This window comes from Taurulus bubalis (assembly GCF_910589615.1).
Source record: "Taurulus bubalis genome assembly, chromosome: 2".
NCBI classification, from domain to species: domain Eukaryota; kingdom Metazoa; phylum Chordata; class Actinopteri; order Perciformes; family Cottidae; genus Taurulus; species Taurulus bubalis.
In genome coordinates this window covers 14091832-14113555 of record NC_136590.1, presented here as the reverse complement: position 1 = coordinate 14113555, position 21724 = coordinate 14091832, and the positions used below count along the sequence as shown (strand labels likewise).

At 40.7% G+C, this 21724-nt stretch overlaps 1 protein-coding gene across 1 annotated transcript; it reads right to left on the bottom strand.

Annotated features, from left to right (window-relative positions):
- Positions 1-1111: 1111 nt before the first annotated feature.
- Positions 1112-21508, bottom strand: wdr90 (WD repeat domain 90; the record flags this gene model as incomplete). Its single annotated transcript, XM_079237734.1, has 43 exons — positions 1112-1658; positions 1786-1870; positions 2007-2123; positions 2536-2679; positions 3674-3804; positions 4207-4375; positions 4531-4653; positions 5940-6111; positions 6493-6616; positions 6841-7009; positions 7230-7420; positions 7585-7741; positions 8637-8758; positions 9027-9129; positions 9214-9296; positions 10134-10298; positions 11006-11116; positions 11238-11278; positions 11374-11507; positions 11665-11793; positions 12002-12163; positions 12420-12550; positions 12748-12878; positions 13221-13357; positions 13857-14092; positions 14653-14769; positions 14867-14997; positions 15136-15297; positions 15792-15910; positions 16180-16237; positions 16389-16534; positions 17276-17386; positions 17505-17573; positions 17684-17746; positions 17914-18138; positions 18218-18330; positions 18769-18836; positions 19206-19332; positions 19836-20006; positions 20161-20299; positions 20791-20967; positions 21276-21367; positions 21496-21508. 43 exons carry the CDS (start codon positions 21506-21508, stop codon positions 1501-1503), a joined length of 5526 nt encoding a protein of 1841 aa, XP_079093860.1. The 3' UTR covers positions 1112-1500.
- Between the last annotated feature and the right edge of the window lie 216 nt (positions 21509-21724).

The following is a 21724-nucleotide window of genomic DNA, read 5'->3' as shown; positions in this document are numbered from 1 at the left end:
TTGTCTCTCAAACGTTCAACAAAATAACAGTGAAAGTGAAACAAATAAGTTTATAGTGGCATAAAGTCTCATATGCGATGAAGCTTTACCTCAATAACATTGTAAGCCCATGGTAATTTGATTTAATTAGCATTGCTGAATGGAGCAAGATATTCATCCTGTTCTTTGTTGCTTTCCACCTTTGCCCAAAATTGAGCCCCATTAACAGCAAAGTCTGTTACAAAAACTGTTTTTTGTCTCTCTTTTTTTAACCCAACCAATTAAGAATAATTCTATTTATATCTATATTGATATTAAAATGTCAGCATGTCAGACAGAGATGAGATGGATGGCTGTCTTATTTGCAGAGAGACTAATATCTCAGTATGTTAATAAACCTCGATTTCCTTAAAAGATTATTCTGATTAAAACGATCCCTTATAACAACACCATCATGATAATGTAAATGTAATATATGGTTTCATCATCAAAGCGATGGTCCGCTTATAAAGAAATAGCCCTATAAGGTCTACTCTTGTGGAAACTATTTTTATAAAGATTTACAGCCTGTGAAATCTGAATCAAGAATGAATTGTAATATAAAATGTCGATAGCAGTTATATCCAACTGAAATTTCTGGGGTGATTCTCAACACTTACATTTCCACCTTTCCTCATCCAAACCTCAACTTCTGCTTTAGATTGTTGTGAAATCTATTAGACCTTAAGTTTACTAGGAGTTATGTGTATATCATACAAACATCGCCAAAGCAAAAACAAAGGAGGAAATGGAGAAAGGTATTGGGAACTCTTAATAATGACAGTATCATAGTTCCAGTGTTTGTTTCTCAGCTTTGCCTACATTTCAGTATCAAAAATGTCCATAATATTAAATAATTGCACTCTTTACGCTGTAATTAGGGAGCCCGTCATTGAAAACCTGAATTCAAGCCATTGTGACAGAAACACTTTTTTCTTCTGTTAACAAAAAAGAAAATTCGAGAAGATTCATGCAAAATGTTCTAAACAGTGTGTCTGTCCTCCATCTTCTGGTGGAAAGACAAGTAAAAGTACAGTCTCCTCTTTTGTATGTGTGTGCGTGCACAAACCTTGTATTGTTAGTCATCTCACATTACATTACATGCCGCTTTTTATTGGAACCCCATCAAATCCCACAGCAGCCTACAAACCATGATTCTGTTTACCACTAAAAAACAGTGGACATGACAGCAACTGTAATTAATTGTTCATACACATTCCAACGACTGTGCGAAAATTGAAAACAAATAGTCAAAAATCAGAAGAAGTGACTGGACACAGCAACAAATCCCTTCAACAAAAAATGCATTCTAAAACAATACACATGAAGAAAAATAAAAACTCTTGAAAATCTCAAAGCTTCTCCGCTGAGTATTACTATTTCTCTAAAATATTGAATGAATACAAAAATTAATATGGAAAATTATTGTTACATAAAATTAAACCGGGAACCTGTGAAACAAGATAAACAGATGTGAGGCCCTCAGAGGCCCTGCACCTCCCACAGCAGGATCTCATTAAAAGCTACAGTGAAAAGAAGTGTCCCCGACGGAGAAAAGTGACACGTCTGCACTGAGTCACTGTGCTGCAGGAAGTCCTGGAACATGCCGCTGGTCGACTTGATCAACTTCAACACTCGCTCTGATAAGATATGAGACAGAGAGTGAGAAGTTATTTAGACAAATGCTCTAAACTTATACGACTAAAATCTAATTTCTTTACTGTAACTATATGGATTTACAGCATGAAAAACAAGGCCAGAGTTTACCTTTTGATCCCACAGCTATGAGTTGACTCTTACAGGATAGGCTAAAGCTTGTGGCCCAGTCGGGCAGGGCAATCTTTTTCATTATCTGTGGTAAAAAAAACAACATATTGTATGAGATTAAACGCACGTCCGAGCATTTTGCCAGCAAGATCTGCTCTGTACAGGTAAAGGAAAAATCACAACACTGTGGTAGAGGAGTGAAGCAGGGGGTGCTGCAGTACCTGTTTTTTAGCCAGGCTGTAGAAGGACAGCTCCTTCTCTACTCCATAGCCAGTGTAGACCACCAGGCTAGGGTCTGCAGGGCAGAAGGCAGCCAGACTGGGAGGGGGGCTGTCATCCTAAAGCACAAAAGGTTTGTTGTTACAGATTTCCTAAACCGGTTGCAAAAATATGCTGAAATATGCAAAAAACACTTACATTTATAATAAAATGCCCTGAAGGGAAGTATTGTATGCAAATATATGTTAAGTATTAAGAGCTCAGACAGACTTTTTCCTGAGCATAGACCACAAATTAAACTGTGTAATTAAATCTTGTGAAATATATAGAAACATGTGATTTAACAAAGAAATTCCTGAGTAGTATCTGGCTCAAGTATCAGCCTCATATTTAAATGTTTGCCGATATGTCTCAACTTAACAAAAGGGAGATTGAGTATCTGCAAGACTTAAAAAGAGATAAACAGCAGCACTCAACATTTGGAGTGACATTTCTAGTCAATATTACTATAACTTAAAATATAGAAGGTACCCCAAAATAGGCCGGAGCAGGAAATGTCAGCCAGTCAATCAGATCGCATTTGTCCTTCATCCAATCGGCAGCCCACACACTGACCCGTCTGTCAGCACTGGCAGCCAACCACATCTCATTGCCTTCCAGTCCGTAATTCTTACACTGAGGATTAGAAGATAAACAGCTTCAGATACTGATGAAAAAATGTCATAAAATGTCAAAGGAACCAAAAAAGGAAGCCAGGGAGCCCGTTTTCCTTGTGTTTAAATGGCATCTCATATGATCCATGACCTTGTATGTTGTAGCTGCAGAGAACCGATGAAAGGAAATGTCAGACAACTCATAGTATGAGAAGCAGGCAGAAAGTCCTTCAAGATCACTTTTACTGGAGAAGTCAAGTGTATTACACAAGCCGCATACAATATATGATACATGAAGTGCATTTGTAACTGAAGCTGAATTGAAACAATAATTTCAAAACCAAATATGCGTATACCTATTCAAGAAATGATTCAATGCCTATGAAATAGACAATCAGGCTGCTATTGTTTTATTATTCAGAATCAGAAACCGTTTATTTGCCAGGAATGTTTACACAAACAAGGATTTTTTCTAGGCGGAAGGTGCATACATTAGACATGATATATACAAATATTTAAGTTATCAACATTTGATTTGGCTTTTTGAGATTAGGCGCAGTTTCTAAATGTATTGATGGCACTCCACATTTGTAAGTATGTGAACGACATTTTCATATACATGTTAATGTTGCCATTTTCCTTATGATTAATAGTGATTTCCTTATGATTAATAGTGATTATTAAGAATAAACTAGGTCATTTAAGACTTGACATTCGTAATATTGGGTAAGTCTTTCCATGTAACAAGCTTTGGTCAGAGGTGATATGGTATGTATTTAAGAAATAAATTCAAACTTCATGGAGAATCAATCTCCAAGGGGATATAACTCTGGAGTAAAAGTCAAACGTGTTTGATAAGTGATTGCTGTTGCAGAAAAGCCTCAGCTGTGCACTCTTGGGACCATATTTTGTCGTCGATAACTGTAATTCTATTCTAACCTCTGTCACTATTTCGATTGTGCTGCCATGTTATGCTTGGTTAAGGTTCACTCCTTGATCTGATTCAGTGAGCTGACCTGTTGATTCACACACTGGATGGTGGTAATCGGCGCTCCTTTGTGGTCCTTGATGACACGTATAGTTGCTCCATTCACTGGGCTGCTGACAGCCACCAGACCATTCTTCCCCGCTGAAAGGATCACATGACCTGTAGGGGGCCAAAAGGAGTTACATGGCCGAACAGGATGAAACAGGAAATATAACAGGAAACTTACTGCAAAGACATGGAATTGATCAAGTGTCTTTGAATTAGAGGAAAAGTTATTCTGCTGACTACTCAACCCTGTATTGACCTGTCCTTTGATCATTCATACATTGCTCCATTAGTGTTTGGCCACTACAACAGCAACCTGTTGAATCATGGCTCTTCACTGGAGTGGGTTAAAAGACATAAAACAATCCCAAAAAGAAGTAGACTGAGAGGAGGAAGACTGGGGCGAAGTGAAGTGACCATATCAATATTTCATCATGAAGTAACTCCTTGCAAAGTAAGTTGTACAGTCATTGTACAGAAGATGCAGGTTATGAAGCTACTGCTATCCACTCTCACCGTTAGCAGAGTACTGCATGGCAGTGACTGCCACTTGATGGGGATGCAGCTTCATCTCCATTTCTGAAGATGAAAGCCGGAAGATCCTCAGGGTCCCATCGCTGTATCCCGCTGCGACACATACACTCTCCGGACTAGAAGAAGGGCTCCAGCATACACAGCCACAGGCCTGACCCACAGAAAAAAACACAAGGGGGGTAATATCTAAAGGTCATATACATAAAATCATAAACATCCTTGCTTCACTACAATATTTAAATTTGCTTCGAGTGGCACCAGGAGACGGCCACCTATTCATTTAGAATATTAAGTGTGTTCCCTCACCTGACTGAGCACCTGAAACTGCACCACTAGTTCGTTGCTCGGGACTGACCACACCCTCACACTGCCGTCTTCGCTGCAGGTGGCAAAATGTCTCTCGTCAGCACTAAATACCACATCATTCACCTGGACAGCACAGAGGAGTACACACAGAGAATAAATGTCAATACTGGTACAACACGTTAATGTTAGCAGCACTACCTTCGCACAGAGCGTCCTCAGAAATCACTTAAGGTAATTTTCATCCGTCTTTCTCCTGCTGTATTCAGAATGAGGTTTCTTTTTCTGTTAAGCTTTACGTCTTGCCCCAATCAGCAATCATGCTACTTCAATTAAACATCATAAACAGTTAACATGATTAAAGAAATTACACCAAACCTTTGCCAATTAAATGAATGAAAACTCAAATTAAATAATTGGAAATTCTGCAATTTCAACCCTCCTTATTCATCAATACCATAACGAGCAAATTGGGCCACTAGAAAAGGTCTGATATAAATAAATATATAAGTACATTAACAATATTCATTTTCTGTGGTATTGTTATTTAAACTTGGACTAGGTAAGGCTGTATGCATTGGTCCCAGCTATAGTCATCTGCAGGTATCTAAAAAATATTCAGGCAGGGGAGGAAATCAGAGTGTTACCTTTCTAAAGAGACCAAACCATGCATGTACTCTAAATGGTTAAAGAACAGCTTTCAAGTGACTTTGGGTATGCCTTGAATAGGTGTTTTAGCTGAATTTTACAGGAATGGTAACAGGTTAACGAGGATATTAACCAGTGAAATAGATAGACAAAATAAATACATAAAAATAAATAAAATCATGTAAAAGCAATGTAAAAAGTGAGTACTACATTTTTTTTTTATTCCAAAGCGATTCTATAATAAGAAGTTGATAATACTTAGTGAAGTCTTCGTATTGCTCTTTACTTCAATTTGATCATCAATATTATAGTAAAATGACCATGAATGTCAATACAAAGTGTACTGACAAACAGGTAAACAGGTTGTTTGTTGTTGAGATATTTCAGTATGGAACAATCAATTCACATAGCTAAAGATTTTTCACCATCAAAAAAATCTAAGCAACAACTGCTTTAAAATTAGGAAGAAAATATATGCAGTTCACATTTCAGCTAGAGCAGCAGCAGCTGTTGTAGGATTCAGTAACAGGTGAATTGGTAGAATACAATATTTGTTCAGTAGACACATTTTACAAGTATAGCTATAGCTTTTGGAAGTCATAACTACGAGTAACATGCAGCCAGGCAGACCATGCCATCAACCCATTATGAATATGCTAAACAACACACTTGCCTCCCAGTTATAGGCTGTGTGTTCCAGTTCCTGCTAGAGACACAGGAAGTGCATATGGTTATTTTCCATTTTCCAAAGCTCACACTGGTACCTTGGTCTTGTGCCCGCTGACCAGCCGGATGCTGCTGTTGTCTGACCAGTTGATGTACCAGAGGGTTCCCGCTGTGGTGCCAACGATGCCCATGTCCATAGTGTTATCAAATGCTGCACTGATTGTCGTCCCATCCAGCATTATCTCCTGCCTCAACACCACCGTGGTCCCACTGACGAACAGACCAAAAACAATAAACCCCTTATTAAATGACATGACCACTTGAGAATAAGATGGAACCACATTGTCATTCATATCCATTTCACACAATACACATAAACAAATAATTCCATAAATTTGTTGGAGACACTTTATGTGCTCTTTTTATACATAACGACTCATCAATCTATGAGTCAGGCCTGGCAGAAAGGAAAAGGCACCATAAAACTACATTAAACCATAATTTGTATAAACATGCCAGGCAGTAGCAATCTCCACATCAAGTACACTGTCATTTAAATTAACAGTGATACAGCTTGTTCTCAAGATATTCTTAAGAGGTCTGTAGTGGTTAAGTACAAGGGTAGGTAAGAAAAATAAACTACATACAGACCTGTCTTCCACATTGCAGTTCTTTCCCTGCGGCTTCACACCCTCTAAAGCGTCTACCTCCCACAGTCGCAACCAGCGGGTGTTGCTGCCTGTCAAAAGACAGTTCCCTCGACACAGCAGCACTCCTAAACCAAGAAACCATATCAATCCTATAACTATTTGTAGAAACCCAGGACCAGAAGACATGTAAGCAACAAGACTCAAAAGGAAAGCAATGGTTTTTCGCAATGGCAATTTTACCAATAGTAATACAAGGCATCTTCTTAATACAATACAAGTAACAAGAAGAGATTAATGCTGAATAATGATGTAATGCTGTGGTTAGAATATACAGAGGATCCATTTGTACCGATCTCCCCCTCATCAGCTTCCCAGGTCATAAGGCAGCGCTTCGTGTTTATGTCCCAGACGCAAACATGTCCTCGATTGGTGGCGGTGAACAGAAAGGAGTTCATGTGGTAGCACAGAGCCGTCAGCTCCACATCACCCACTTCCACTGGCGCTTTCACCTTCTGGACCTACAAATGTGAAGGAGTGGTTAATCCCCACGTACCAAAGAAAAGACAACTAGACTCTTTACCCAATCAAAATGTAGTTCTGACATACTACTAAGTACTTGAGAAGACTGCATTGATCGCATGTCTTAAGCTAACATAGTGGATCGGGGGATGAGGGTTTAGTCAAACACACTAACATTCTCTCCTTAATTATCAAGTGAGTTTTTCAGTGTTCATATACCTTGAGGTCTACATCCAAGCCATGCGTGTGGATGAGGCAGAAGTAAGCCCCTTGGCTGCCCACACAGGCCAGCTGGCTGGCTGTTGAGGGGCTGAAGGCTGCGTCATGAATCGGTCCCGACACCCTCACACTAGACAGCAGCTTGAAGGTCTTACTGCTCCACAGAGCCACCTCTGGGTCAGAAAAGTCTCCTATGGGGCGTTGGAAAGAATCAGTGGTTAGTAGTAGCAGAGTACCTTGATTGACCTTTTTCTTTATTTAAATCAACTATTGTCAACTGGCACTAAACATTAAGTTGAAATGCTAATGACTAATATGCTAATGATTGATACAGCATAATTTATATTTTACTGACCAGCAGAGAGAAAGAAACGCTCATCCCGAGAGAAAGCGAGACTCTGCACCGCTCCCACGTGGTAGGAGATGGTATTGCGACAAGTTCCATTCTGGACGTCCCAAATGCAGATGAGGCTCCTGCTACCATTACTACCACCAGCTGCTGATGCCACCGTCTACACAGGAAGCAAACACAGAGCACTTTCATTTTGTATCTATGATTCCATAAGACACGGGACTAACAGGACGTATGCCAAACATGGGAAAGTCCTGGGTTTCTTGTGCCCCAAGATTGTGGAGTCTGAATGTCTCTTAGAGATGAAGAACAGACATCTAATCCATTAGCTTGTGAGAAGACACAGTTTTATTAGACAAAGACATTTGTTTAAATGAAGGGCTGAAATGAGGTCTGCACACTGTGATGCTCCAAAAATATATGTACATTTCTCGTTTTTCTTTTTTAAAGGACAACGTTTGAATCCGTTTATATCGCACCCCAACAAAGTAAAGACCTAATCTAATAATAAAAAATATATTTACCGGAGTAAAAATATAAATGCAATACTTATAACTAATATGCTTCCAGTATGCAATCCAAAAACGAGGACCAATGAAATCTTAAGTTGCATGCGCGGGACCTCTACACATGCACAGGACCTCTACACATGCATACGTGTGGATCTGTTTATTGCTCGTGGATATTGACTGTATTCCACTAGTGAGCGAAAGTCCATCCATCTCCTGATAAGACATCCCTTCCTCTTGTCTCCTGGTGAGAATGGACTCAAGGATGTTAGTTTCAGCTCCTCTTGCCAAGCTCAACAACTTGGGTAAGTGCATTCTCAATCTCCTGCAGTGACTAACAGCTCGCTGATATACTGGATTTCTGCCCCTGCTGTGCTGACTAGCTGAGGTCTATTCACTCTGACATTTAGAGACCACAATGCAACACACCTATATTTCTTCATTCAGTTTGTGTTGGTACTTTGTCATTATTGTCCCTGTCAAAGCCCCACATACCATCTTTTGAATCACTGTCATAACTGTGAAGTTTAGAACGATGAACAATACCTTTGCATCATTTGTGACTGCAAGACAAGAGATCTCCTCGGTGTGGCCTTGCAGGTGTCTCTGACTTCCTGTATGAAGGTACTCCACCACCACCACACAGCCGCACGAGTACGCGAACAAACCTGCAACAGAAATCGATTGCTGGGTTGGCAAAACAATAACCAGTCCCTTTTATTTAAAACAAAAAAAGCATGAGCCACAAAGCATTTTGTGTATTTTCTGGCATGTTAGCATGGACGAAGATTATTTATGAAACGGTGCTAGAACGCATGTGTGCACAGAGATTGTTTTTCTTTATTAGTGTGGATGTAGCCTAAATCATCCGGAATAATTTTTCTACTCTACTTCTATGTTTTTGTTTTACTTTCACGTTCAAAATGTTATAATAACCTTGGTCAGGGCTCCACACCATGTTGCCACGCCCATTGCCATTGTAGCCGATCATTGCTTTCAGCTTTATGCCCTCTTCTCCTGGTTGGGGAGCCACAGCAGCCTGGAACAGAGACAACATTAAGACATGAAAGCAAACACACCCAGTGACTAGAGTCTATCATCACATAGCGTCGTCATTGTCTACCTGATCAAGAGTGGAGGTCTTGAAACGTGGGATAAAGTGGCTGTAACAATCAGGACGTACTGGCTTCTTCTCGGTCAACTCAACTAAATGACAAAATTGAAGAAAAAAATTTAAGAAAAAAAAAGACAACAGAAAGTCACTGTTAATTAGGGATGGGTATCGTTTGGGTTTTTTCCGATACCGGTGCTAAACCGATACTTTTAAAACGATACCGGTGCCTAAACGGTGCCTGAACCGATACTTTTTTATTGCCAAGGCAATTTTTTTTCTTCAAATTGAACAATATTATTAACTGTTTAAAGTGTACTATAGATATAAATAAAAAAGTACATACAAAACACATTTCAAACTACAGCTTCAAACCTTTTAACTTCAAACTATAAACAATATATATTTAAAAAAGAACAGACACAAGCATCAGGTGGCCTGATGGGACCGTGTGCAACAGAACTCAGACACTGTTGGATCCTAAAACTGCTGCTTTACTGGACTACACGTCATCATTAATATTAACTGGAGAGATTTGTTCCATCAAGCCGAGGACGGGCGTTCAAAAGCTTGTGCTCGTGTCTGCAGCGATCTCTGTGTGCGCGCGCTGTGTGTGTGAGTGCTGGAAGCCCCGCCCCCTCGAGCCCCGCTATGCATGCAGGCAGACATGCAGGCAGAGAGCAGAGCAGCGAGTGCGCTCTGATCCGCGCTATTTTAATAATCGTTTTTAACGTGCGGGCACCGCGCTACCTTTTTAGTATCTATATACCGAGCAACTTTACAGAGGAGTGTAAAAAAAAAAGTATTTAAATCGGCTCAGGCACCGGAAGGAAGCACCGAAATCTGCGTTGCTTTTCGGTCCGGTAGGTACCGGACGTGTTCTCGGTACCCAACCCTACTGTTAATACAGGACATTGCAGTGGGGCACTTACCAACGTTCATATGACTTGTGTTCATGGGAAATGTGTTGACCAGCTCTGTGACTTGGAGGAAGGAGACGGCAGGTCTGGGGTCAGAGGAAGGATCTGAACCAGTGACTGGGACTGTAGCGGGTGGGATGGACGGGGTGTCATCACAAATCGACAAAGAGCCCAAAGCTGCAGGAAGGTAACAGAAGAGAAAGTATCACAATAAACCAAGTCCCTGCGTCCATCAAACACCTCTAGTATGGCCATTAGCAACAAAGATATTTCTTAGTAAACCAGTGCTTTCAAACAGTGTGAAACCTACCTCACAATAGGTCGGTAAGCACATATCATCTTGTGTGTAAAAAAAGGCCAAGGAAACAACTCTAGATAGACTACTAGATATTTTAAACAACTACTAGATATTTTAAGCAACAGATACATGCCTGAACAGTCTAGAAAAATCAATAAAAATCCTGGGGAAAAAGCCTCCTTCAGTTATATAGAAATGAAATGTATAAATCAAATGGTAGGCCAGAGTGCAATAATATATATTACATGGTGAGGGAGCATGGATGAGAGTTAGAAATTAATCTCTCTTAATGGCACTGCTCAAAACTCTAAATCTACAAACTATTTAATGAACTAGTCCATCATGTATTAAGGCAAGGTAAGTTTATCTGGGGGGGAAATGCTGAGGGAGAGGCAGAGTCCATATTTGGAAAGCTTCATGAATGTCAGTTACAAGTTAACATTTGGAGATTTCAGAAACACAAAAAGAGAAGTTAATGACATTTTACGGAATTGATGCAAAGTTACCAACACTAAACTGTATTAATCATACAGTTAGCAAAAGGCTGTGCTGGTGGGTCATTGTAAAAGTGAAGAAGAGAACTCACCCTCCTGTTCAACTTGGTCTAGGGTGCTGATGTCCAGTCGTGATGGCGGTGAGCAGGGGAGGGGTGCCGTCTGTCGAGGCATCCCATTGGACAACTGAACTCCACTAACGCCTGGTTGAAATGTTACATGAAAACACAAGTCCAACAATCATGTATTTGAATTAGTAAGAACATTTGAATCAGGTTTATCTTATAATATAAAAGCATGAACACAAGTGCTAAATTAAGTTACCTGATTTAGGAGCTGAGATGTAGCGTAATCTTATCGGGGAACTGTGAGTGAGGACAGGAAAAAATAATAATAGTTAAAAAAAAAGTGTAACTAGCACAATATTAACAAGATTCAAACATGTAACAATGATTATTACCGACTGTCTGTCAAGGAGTCAACAGGATGTGCCAGGAAGTCCCAAAGGAATATGGCGTCTCCCACTGAGACCACGCCCAGTTGGTCGGGGGTGAAGCTCACCTGGCGGATGGGCTGACTGTGGCCAATGAACATCTGGAACAGAGAACCACGTTTCGGTTACTACTGACACAACATAACCTACTAAAACTCCTACTGCTACTTTAAATGAAGACAACATACTTTCTATGATAGCGATGGTTGCAATGTTTAACTTATTCTAAAAGATACAAAATCCTTAATGGTTGACTACCTGTGAGCTAGTGTTGAGCTCCATGCTATAATCCCACACTTTCACAGCATTGTGCCCTGCTGTCAGAAGGAATCGACTGTCCTCACTCACAGCCAGGGACGAGCACTGGTGCTTGTGCACATTAGACACCTGTCATGAAGACAGAAATCCACCATATGATTGAACAAAAGAATACAATGATTTTGTAGAGGCAAACTGTGAATTGAAACAGTAGAAAAACAGTATTAAGAGCATTGAATGTACATATTTTCCAAATATTCTTTACGTTTCGTGTCTCAAGTAAATGTTCAATCTCAACAAGTGGACAGCTAATGCGTTTAAAGCTCAGCAGCTTTACCTCTCTGAGCAGACGGCCTGTCTTGGTGCTGACCCAGAGGATCTTGTTGGCTGATGTGGCGACCAACAAGTGTTCAGTGGAGGCCGGAGAGAAGCAGACCCTCAGCGCAGAATCAAGACGGGGGCTTTGTACATCCAAAATACTCACATCTACATGTAGCAGCTAGATGGAACAAGTCAATGTGCACACATAAGAACATCCTATTCATAAGAATGTTTTAATAGAAACTATTGGTTATTCTTAGGTACATAAAATAAGATAATCCTTTATTAGTCCCGCAGTGAGGAAATCATCATCTGCATGGTGTTATATTTTGGGGAATGGGGGATGCTGCCTCACCCCTCCTTCATAACTGTGACATGAAATCTGATCTAATTTACTACGGAAAACAGCATGGTACTGAAAGTGTGAAAGATACCTCATCCAGAGACTGCGAGTCCGCGATGGTGACAATGTACTCTGAGGGGCCAATAAAAGCCAGACAGCGGCTGTCACTGCTCACTGTGAGAGCGTCTGGAGCGCGCTCGGTGCCTCGGGCCAACACGTTGCCTAGCCAATCAGGTACAGAGTAAATAAAACAACACTGGTGTTAAACTTGGCTGCCTTGTATACACAAGGCATAAGAAAGTCTATACGTTGTCCTATAGTGTTGACAGTTTCACAGTTCACCTTTCTGATAAGTGAAACATACAACGTACTGAAGTGTAGGTGTGTTAATGCAATAGTTTGTGGGTGTGTATACATACACACAACTCTGATCACATTGTGGTCTTCCTCAGAAGCCTTGTAAAGTGCCAAAGAGCCCTGAGAGTCAGCACTGTACATGAACTCCCCATCCGGAGAGAAGACAAGGCCCACCACTTCACCTCTGTGCTGCCTATAATATATAAATACATGTTCAGGCAAACACAAACAAACATACATAGAGAAACATGAGCAAAAATGCAGTCGTTATCATCAGGGCCAAAGTAGGTTTACTATTCCAGTCACGTTATAGTGTGCTTTGGACCTTATAAATGTTTCACTTCATAATAATTACTATATTGTGCTTCTAGCAGTTGGCCAGCAGCTAAGAATTGTATCTGGCATAGTCATTTCATACACCTTGACATATCATACAATAGCATATAGTAATTGTCCCCAAGCAAGCTTTTGGTATCCACAATTAAGAACTGTAGTCACTGGTGGAGCAGGAGCTTCCACTATAGTTTAGACGTACTTGTGTTCAGCCAGCATCTTGGCACTGGAGATGTCAAAGACTCTGACGATGCCGGAGCTGAAGCCACAAGAGAAGACCTGCTCGCTGCGATGGAAGGCCACGGAACAGGGGCTGTCCTCTGACACAAAATCATACAACTAAGGAGACAACAGACAGTCAGTTAAACAGTAAACAAGCCAGTTACTCTAGCGTAAAGATATACTCATTAGTGGAGCATCTTGAAATCAGTAGAAATATTTTTGATTTGGTAAATTAAAATGGGTTACTCCCAATAATTTGTTTTGAGCTTTAGTTTACCACCGGGAAGTCCGGACTGTATAGTAAAAATAATGGCATCCTTAAAATTCTTCTTTGGTGGTCATTTTTGCCAACAAACACAGACAAACTTAACACCTATCTCCTTTTCTAAAGCATAAAAACAGTCTGACGGGTTTGCTTCCACACAGGACGGACAACTGACAAAAGCCAAATGGAGAGACAATGTCTGAGTGAGTCTCAATGAGTAAGATTACGTACTTAAGAGTCTTTGAAAGACATGGCGAATATGTATTAACAAAACATTAAAATAGTATAATCTGATAATAATAAAGAGGTGAAAAAAAGTTGCTGAAAACACATAATTAGGTATTGATTGACCTGATGCAAGGAATCCATATTCCAAATGCGCACGGTGCCATCGGATGAGGCTGTTGTAAGGTGCCGATGGATGCCGTCCACACTGAAGCCGAGCACAGTGTCTGTATGTGACCTCATCAACGTGTTGTAACCACGAGTGCTCACATCAAGGAAGCCCACGTTACCAGTGGAGGTGGCTGCCAGGACCTGAAGGCCGTCTGAGGAGACGGACACCAGGCTCACAGGTCCCTCGTGCTCTTGAAAACAATGACATGTGTCTGAGTCATTGTTTGGTCTGTGTGAGGATGGTGCACATACACATCTCATATTCATGATTTGAATGTCGGTACACAATGTATACATGTCAGGTCTGTTTCGTGTATCTTTTTTCTATAATTTCAAACAATGACCTGGGTTGTACTGCAAAATATTAGTAAAACTCATGTGGGGCTAATAGCAAAGATGCCGCTGTTACATTGTTTTATAGAGAGCCCAAAAGAAGAGTGAATCCCCTTTTGTGTGTCCTCTTCAGTAATCATCAGATAACATTAAAAGTTTAAACTTAAAGTACATTTAAAGATTTGTATGTTTAACGATTCATAGATGTGATGTAGACCTACATTCTGTAAATGTGAAAGATACATGAAATTATCTTGATAATGTTTATTGTCACTGTCAATCAGGACAAACAACACCCCCTAACTAGAAAATGACGATGTAAACATACACAAACGAAAGATGATATCACAGCCTGCGTATTGGGACCTGTCAGGCTACTGCTACAGGTAAATATTATGCCATGCCTCGGTGTGCCTACCAGCCTCCAGGAAGACGGTAGAAAAATCAAGGGGCCAGAGACGCAGGAAGCCATCTTCAGAGCCCGTGGAACAAAATGATGAGGTCACACTGATGCTGTTGATGGCAATGCCTGGACCTGGGACACACACACGCACACAAACAATGATCAACAAATTCTGAAAAGGTTTTACCCCCTCAACCCAACTCCTGCTTTAAACTACTAAATAACACACCTGTGTTAAAAGTCAATTTCTCCCTGCGGATTGCATGCTGCTGCTGTGCAGGCAACAGCCTCCGAACATTTCTAATAGCAACTCTGCTGTAGTCGATCTCAAAGATATAGCCACTCCGACTGCTGGCAAATCTATGGGAAAACAATTACAAAAGGAAAAAAGTAATAATTTAATAATAATAATGTTTCCAGTGGATTTGGATTAGGCTCATACTTCTGCCAATCCTACCTAAACGTGGGTAATTTCAGTGTCTGCTTTTGCTAACTCACAGTGTTCGTTCATCAAGATGCTGGTTGGAAGAATTTCCCTCCTCAAATGCCACATCAGTGAAGTCCAGTGAGTGGTATTCACCCAGGTTGACTGGACAGGAGCGCAGCGTCCCATTCCTCACTCGCCACAGGCGAATATTGTCACGACCACATGACACCATCCTGAAACCAGCACACTCAAAGATGAGGAGATCAAGGCCCAATCCCAACCTCCACCCTTAAGGACTCACAGACTTTGGAGGCGCGCACCCGCGAAGTCCGTGAGGGTTTAGGGCTGTCCCACTGTCACATCGTTGAGTGCTTGAGGGCTCTCTGGCAGACATTTTGAGCCCTTTATGAACCCTTTCCGTAAATCAGCATTAGATGCCGACTTTGCTTAAGGGAATTCCCCACAGTTCATATCAATGTGATGTTAAACACGCAGTTTCCAATGGAAGAGTGGAGACAAAGGTAAACAAAGAGGCACGTGGGTGTTTAGCCCGATAAAATACCTCCTAAGAACTCCTAATTCCATAAGGATTATGCGTAAAATAAATGCTAATCCTATATTTGCAGCAGATTTATACATGACATATGCACAACAAATCTCCCAAATGTGCACGTTTGGCTAAATAAAACAATCAAACCATTATATAAACATAGAGAAGGGAGGGTACCTTGTATCATCAAAGAAGGCAACCTTCATGGTAAGGATGTCCACATCTGTGTGTGCTTTGGCTAAGATGGTCACCTCTCCATCTTTACTAACGTTAGAAGTGTTCCACACGACCACCATCTATGAAAGATGGAATTAGTACGACAAACACAGACAGTCGGCTTGCAGCTTTGCTGAGTCATAGACTCTAATAAGGGGAGCTAATTTATAGCATGCCATCTGCAATTATATCAGTCTCAGTAATGATACAATGGGTTTCTTTTCATCTGGGTCTAATAACACCCATGGCTTTTGCTACAGAGCAGCTTGTGCTGAGTATCTTTATTCACAAATTAGAAAAAAAAAGCCCTTGAGTTTTCATGTGGGAAAATGTGCATTTGTGTGCTTACTGTTTTACTGTGGCTGTCTTTACCCACTCCACAGAGAATACCGCCGCCGTATGAGAAGCTTTGGAAAGGAACAAGAACAAATAAGACAACATTAGTGTGAGTGAGCAGTGATCAACCTAAGCTTAGACCTCATTGTATATTGAATATAAAGGCTTATGCCATCTTATGTTAAGAGGGCTGAGTGTGCATGTACACATGTAGTTGATTACCTAAGAGATGATAATGAATGAGCATGAATCCTAAACATGGCCAGACAGTTTCCTTTGTGGTAGTTCCACAATCGAACTACACTGTGGTTGCCAGTTTGTGCTGAGGCCAGCAGTGTTGTGTTGCCATTAAAAGCCAGTGCAGAAACCTACAGAGAACACACACAGACAGAAGTTGCAACATTGTTTGTAATGAACACAGAAGAAAATACATGCTACCCTGGATCCTGTGGCTTATGCTGGTATACAATGAGAATCCAGAAGTGGCATCTGCCACAATCCAGGCTCAAACGGGCAGGAAATGAAGAGCAGACAAAGCATAGAGATAGTGGAGTCACGGCTGAGGCCGAAGGCTGGAGGAGTCCTAGCAACAGGGTGCGCAGGCATAGGCTACTTCTCCGTGACCAAGGTCAACAACGTCCAGTGCAAACTAGAAGCAACATCTCCTTCCGTTGTGAGTGCAAGCTTGCCTGAAGGAGGCATTAGCTAGCAGGATGGTAGGAAAAAGACAGCAAGGAGCATGGAACATTTGGCAAGTAGAATTCCATCTCACCAGGTTCCTGGTCCATGCGGTCTAAGATGTCCTACAAAGTCCAGCAAACCTTCACATCTGGTACACAATTGAGACTACTTCCTGCTCTCATTGTTTTGTAAGAGGATGCAGCCGCTCAAAAGCCATCGGAGACAGCGCTGGAATCATCGGGCAAACAGCTTTGCTCCTTTGTCGACTCACTAAACATACTACAGCCTCTGCATTCTGGTTTTGCGCCCTGGTCACAGCACATTAACAGCCCGACTTTCAGCATGTATCTTTAACATTCATTAGGATGCTGCCAGGATCAGCAGCGCCATCCAACACATTTGAAGGTAGCACATCACAACTCACTTACCTTATCAGTGTGGCCAATGAAGAACCTCTGCTGCTTAGACGATATTTTCATAGAGACGATAATTGCGTGACACGGATACACCACCGTGTCACCGGATTTGCTCCACAAGGCCTACAGTGTAATAAAGTACAGCTGTTAGTCTTTGATTAAATGCAGTTTATTTTTTACCCTCAAAATCACAAAGTATGTGAAGCCAGCCTGATAAGAATGTAACTCTGCAGGAACATACACATTTGGTCGTGGCTCCTCCGAAGCCGATGATTCGATTGAGCCTAAGAATCGGGTCTGGAAGCAGCTTCTGACAAGAAGAGTTGAAAAAGAAAAAAGACAAAGAATTGTAATTAGTTCTCAAACAAATGCTGTACAGCAGCGGGTTTCATTGTACTGTCTACTGTCTTCATTTCTCACCTCTTGTCTGTTTTTTTTGAACGATGATAGATGGACAGGATGTGGAACTGGAGTGCAAACAAACTGAGAATATAACGACATCAATAGGTTTTCCAATGCTGCCACAAAATTGTATAAAAATCATACTACAGTCAAGGAAATGCACCGTATTGCATAAGATGTACAAAAAGAGAGGAATGGGGTTTTTAAATTGGAATCCTTGGTCGAATTTATTCAATAAGAAGCTTCACCTCTTCTTCACTTTCATCCTCATGTTTGCTGAAGTCGTCCTCAGGATGAACTCCCCCGTCATCGGTATCCCAGGGAGGCCTGGATGTGAACTTCTGAGAACTGGAGCATGTTGACTCCTGCTGATGCTGGTCACCATTATGGAGAAGCCAGGCATCATTCGGTTGAGTGGAAACTACGCCCAGGTCCGGTATGTCGGTCACCATGGGTGTTGGATTCATCAGGAGCTGAGACAGAAGGGGAAAACTGACTTTTCACGGACAAAATTCAAGCCGATCGGAATCAACAAGAACAAAGAAGTCTTACTGATTTTGGAGTGGTGATCTGCTGGATGAAAGACACACGGTCCTTAACAGGTTTGCTGCGGTTTACACAGCTAAATTCCTCTCTAATAGGGCTTCTTTGGTCAGAGACACATCCTGGGAGAGAAAGGAATATGAAGGTTATCATCTACAATACAGTCCTAATAGAGAAACTGTCTTTGTCCAAACAGTTCTGATCCATTGTATTTGAAGCAGAATCCATTTTATTACCAAGTAGCGAAAATATTTCCCCTTGCAGGATTAATAAAGTAACTATCTATCTAGGCTTTCACATACAAGGGATTTGTCTGTTAATATATTTTGTGTAATCAACTCTTTGACAAATAAATAATCAAAACTACTTAACAAGTAATAGCAGAACAAAAATAATTATACAATAACTATTTGTTTGTGGTGCTGAGCGAAATTAAAAAAAGTTTGAATTTCTTGTCGAAGCAAGGGGAAAAAGTCAGACCCAATGAGTAACTGCGAAGCAGTACAAGCTAAAATATTCTACGATGATAATTATGAACAGTGTGTTATTCCATGACTTACTATCCTCGGACTCGAGATTGCCTTTTTGGATGGAGTCAAACGGTAACTTTGTTCCCTCTGAGGGAAACCTGTTGGGTTAAGATAAGATATGGGACATAAGAGTACATGGTGACAGAAGCAGGTAACTTGGAAATTTTCTTAAATTCATAACAATATAGACTGAACATCTTATTTTATATAACAGGTGTTTTGTGCAGAACTAACTCTGCTAGTCAAATATAAAAAACAATGACTGTATCTGTAATATAGAAAAATCCATTTCTGAATCTTTGTTAAAGGTGAATTGATAAAATTAGCAATGATGTGCCATAAAGTTATTAGTGTTTCACGGTTTACCCAAATGGGGATAAAAACAACAAATTACTACCAAAATGATATGCTCCCAGAAATTACAAAAGATGTTAACACTATGGTATTCCTAGGTGAGGTTACCTTACCTGATATAATCATAGAGGTCATGCCAGGACCCCCCCTTGGGCACAGGATATGACATGTCTCTGGGCATAGGACCTGTTCCCTGAGAAGAAGCCAGACCCTTCACCTTGGCTTCACTGAAGGAAATTCCTGTTGAAAGAGACAATTGCACGAGTAGAGAAGCAAAGTAAAGATGTCATACATCTCTACTAGGAGGACATTATGGAGTCAAAATCTGAGGATACCAAATGAAGGGTATGTGAAATATATATATTTTTGTCTAACAAGGATTTGAAGTGCTCTCAAAATATTCAATGTATTTTACTAAGAGATATTTTGGAATAAGTGGTTTGAATAAGCAATGAGGCCATATTTTTTCCCTAAAAGCACTGTTGGCAATATCTCTGTATCCAAGTGACCTTTTTGAAGAAGATCACTTGTCATCACTTGTCGTATTATCCACCTGACATTTTCTAAAACTCGTAGAAAACCACCGGTGATATTCACATATAGGAACAAAGTGTACATATAAAGTACGAACTTTGTACAATAATATCTCAACAAAAGGTATGTTTGTTTAAATGTGGATGTATCTGATGCTTATAATGTATTTATGTGAGGCTATGTAAAGACTGTGGCACTAAATATCTCACCTGGATCTAGCAGCAGGTCGCTGGTAAACATGTTTTTTACTGCCATATTAGCGCAAAGCTTAATGCTCTTTAGTTGACTATAGCAGCGGTTGAGGTAGACAGAGAGTGTGTACTGCAGATCTAGCATCAAACAGGTCCAACGCACTGAAGTGGGGGCTGGACCTACCAAACCTGGAACACATAAACATAAAGATGGCTACTAAGGCATGGAAGAGTATTTACATTATATACCAACGTACAGAAAATTATCAAAACAAATGCATACGAACAATAGTTCATATCTACACAAGTACAGTTTCATGTGTGTGTGTGTGCATGTATCTACCATGTCTTGCAGATTTGGCCGTGCTTTCATAGACTGAATCCTTTGCAGCTCCACACATGAAAGGAAACTGAAGCCAGGTAGCTGTGGACTTGAACTCTTTGAACATGTTGGAAAAAGAGATCCGGACCACCTGGCCCTCCTACACCATCACACAGAGAGAGGGGGAAAGAAAAAGTATTCCTTCTTTTAATGAATTTCAATCAAAGAGCCCCCTTACGTACATACGTACATACATACATACATACATACATACATACATACATACATGCATGCATACGGGTTGAATAGTTCACAGCTAAGTCAGCTTTTGGGGTTTTCTTTTGACTTGTTCTAAAATGCCAACATCTATGGTACAGATCTCCCACAATAGAATGTGAACTCTTTTATATTAAACATGAAAATGTGTAAAGTACTTGCTCCCCTCACAATTTCAATTAGATTGAAATGGCAACACATAAAAAAAAGCACAATTTCAAATGTCAAAGAATAAGAATAATAATAACATTAATGCAACAATGTGGATTAGTCTCCTGATGAAATCAAAACAAACCCCGGTCCCGTTGAGATAGTGTACTTGTATTTCATCACACATACACATGCTCAGGACACTTGCTTAAAATAAATAGATACCTCCACAGAAACATCCAGGTGGACCAGAAATGATTTGCCAGGGGCCGGCCTGAAGAGAAGGTAAAAGTAGCGCCCTACCAGCCCCAGAGACTGGTTGCTGTTTTTGGGAATCAGGATGTAGGTGTTGGCAGGAACAGGACCCCTGATCCTGAACACTGAACACTTAAGTCTCTTGTCCTGGGGGTTTCAGCAAAAATGGAGATAAATCAAACCAAGTTTGGTCTGAAAAACTTGTTGTTAAAAGTGATATTCCACACAAAATCCATCACCTTGTGTTGTTTGGATGTACTAAGGCAACAGACGCAACGCAGATTATTAGAGGATTATGTTTCAGGGTTGTGTTGAAATGTTTATATTGACGTTTTACCACCATGGGACAATTCTCCAAACGGTGTACAGCCACCTATGTTTGACATTCAAAAGATAGCTTTTGGGTAAAGTATAACTTTAAATATCACAACTATGACAGTGTGCAGCAAGGTTACCGTGTATGTTGACACGTCCCCCTCTTTGGCCGACTTCTTCCAGTCTTCAACTTTGACATGTTTGAATATGTTGACGTAAGGATGCTGCCAACCTGCGACGTCACAACAGGGTTTAAAGTAACAGTCAATCATAATAACATGCAGTTATGGCGTAAAGTCTGTATACTTTGATGTATCTATACGGAGAGACTTTGATTAAACACTTTAAAGTTGGTTTTACCTTTAGAGGCCATTGGTAACGAATATGTGACGTCAACCTGTTGCTGTAGTCTTGCTTCAACTTGTTAAACTCGAGCAGCTGAGATCTTAGCTCGCGAAATACAAACAGCTCTCTGACCGGAAAAGCTCCTTCTCCGTTTCCGACAGACCAAACTGATAGCACACGTGGCTTCACATCGTTCAGGGCTTGTTCTAGTTCTCGCGGGTAACGTCACCGAGGAAAGAACAGT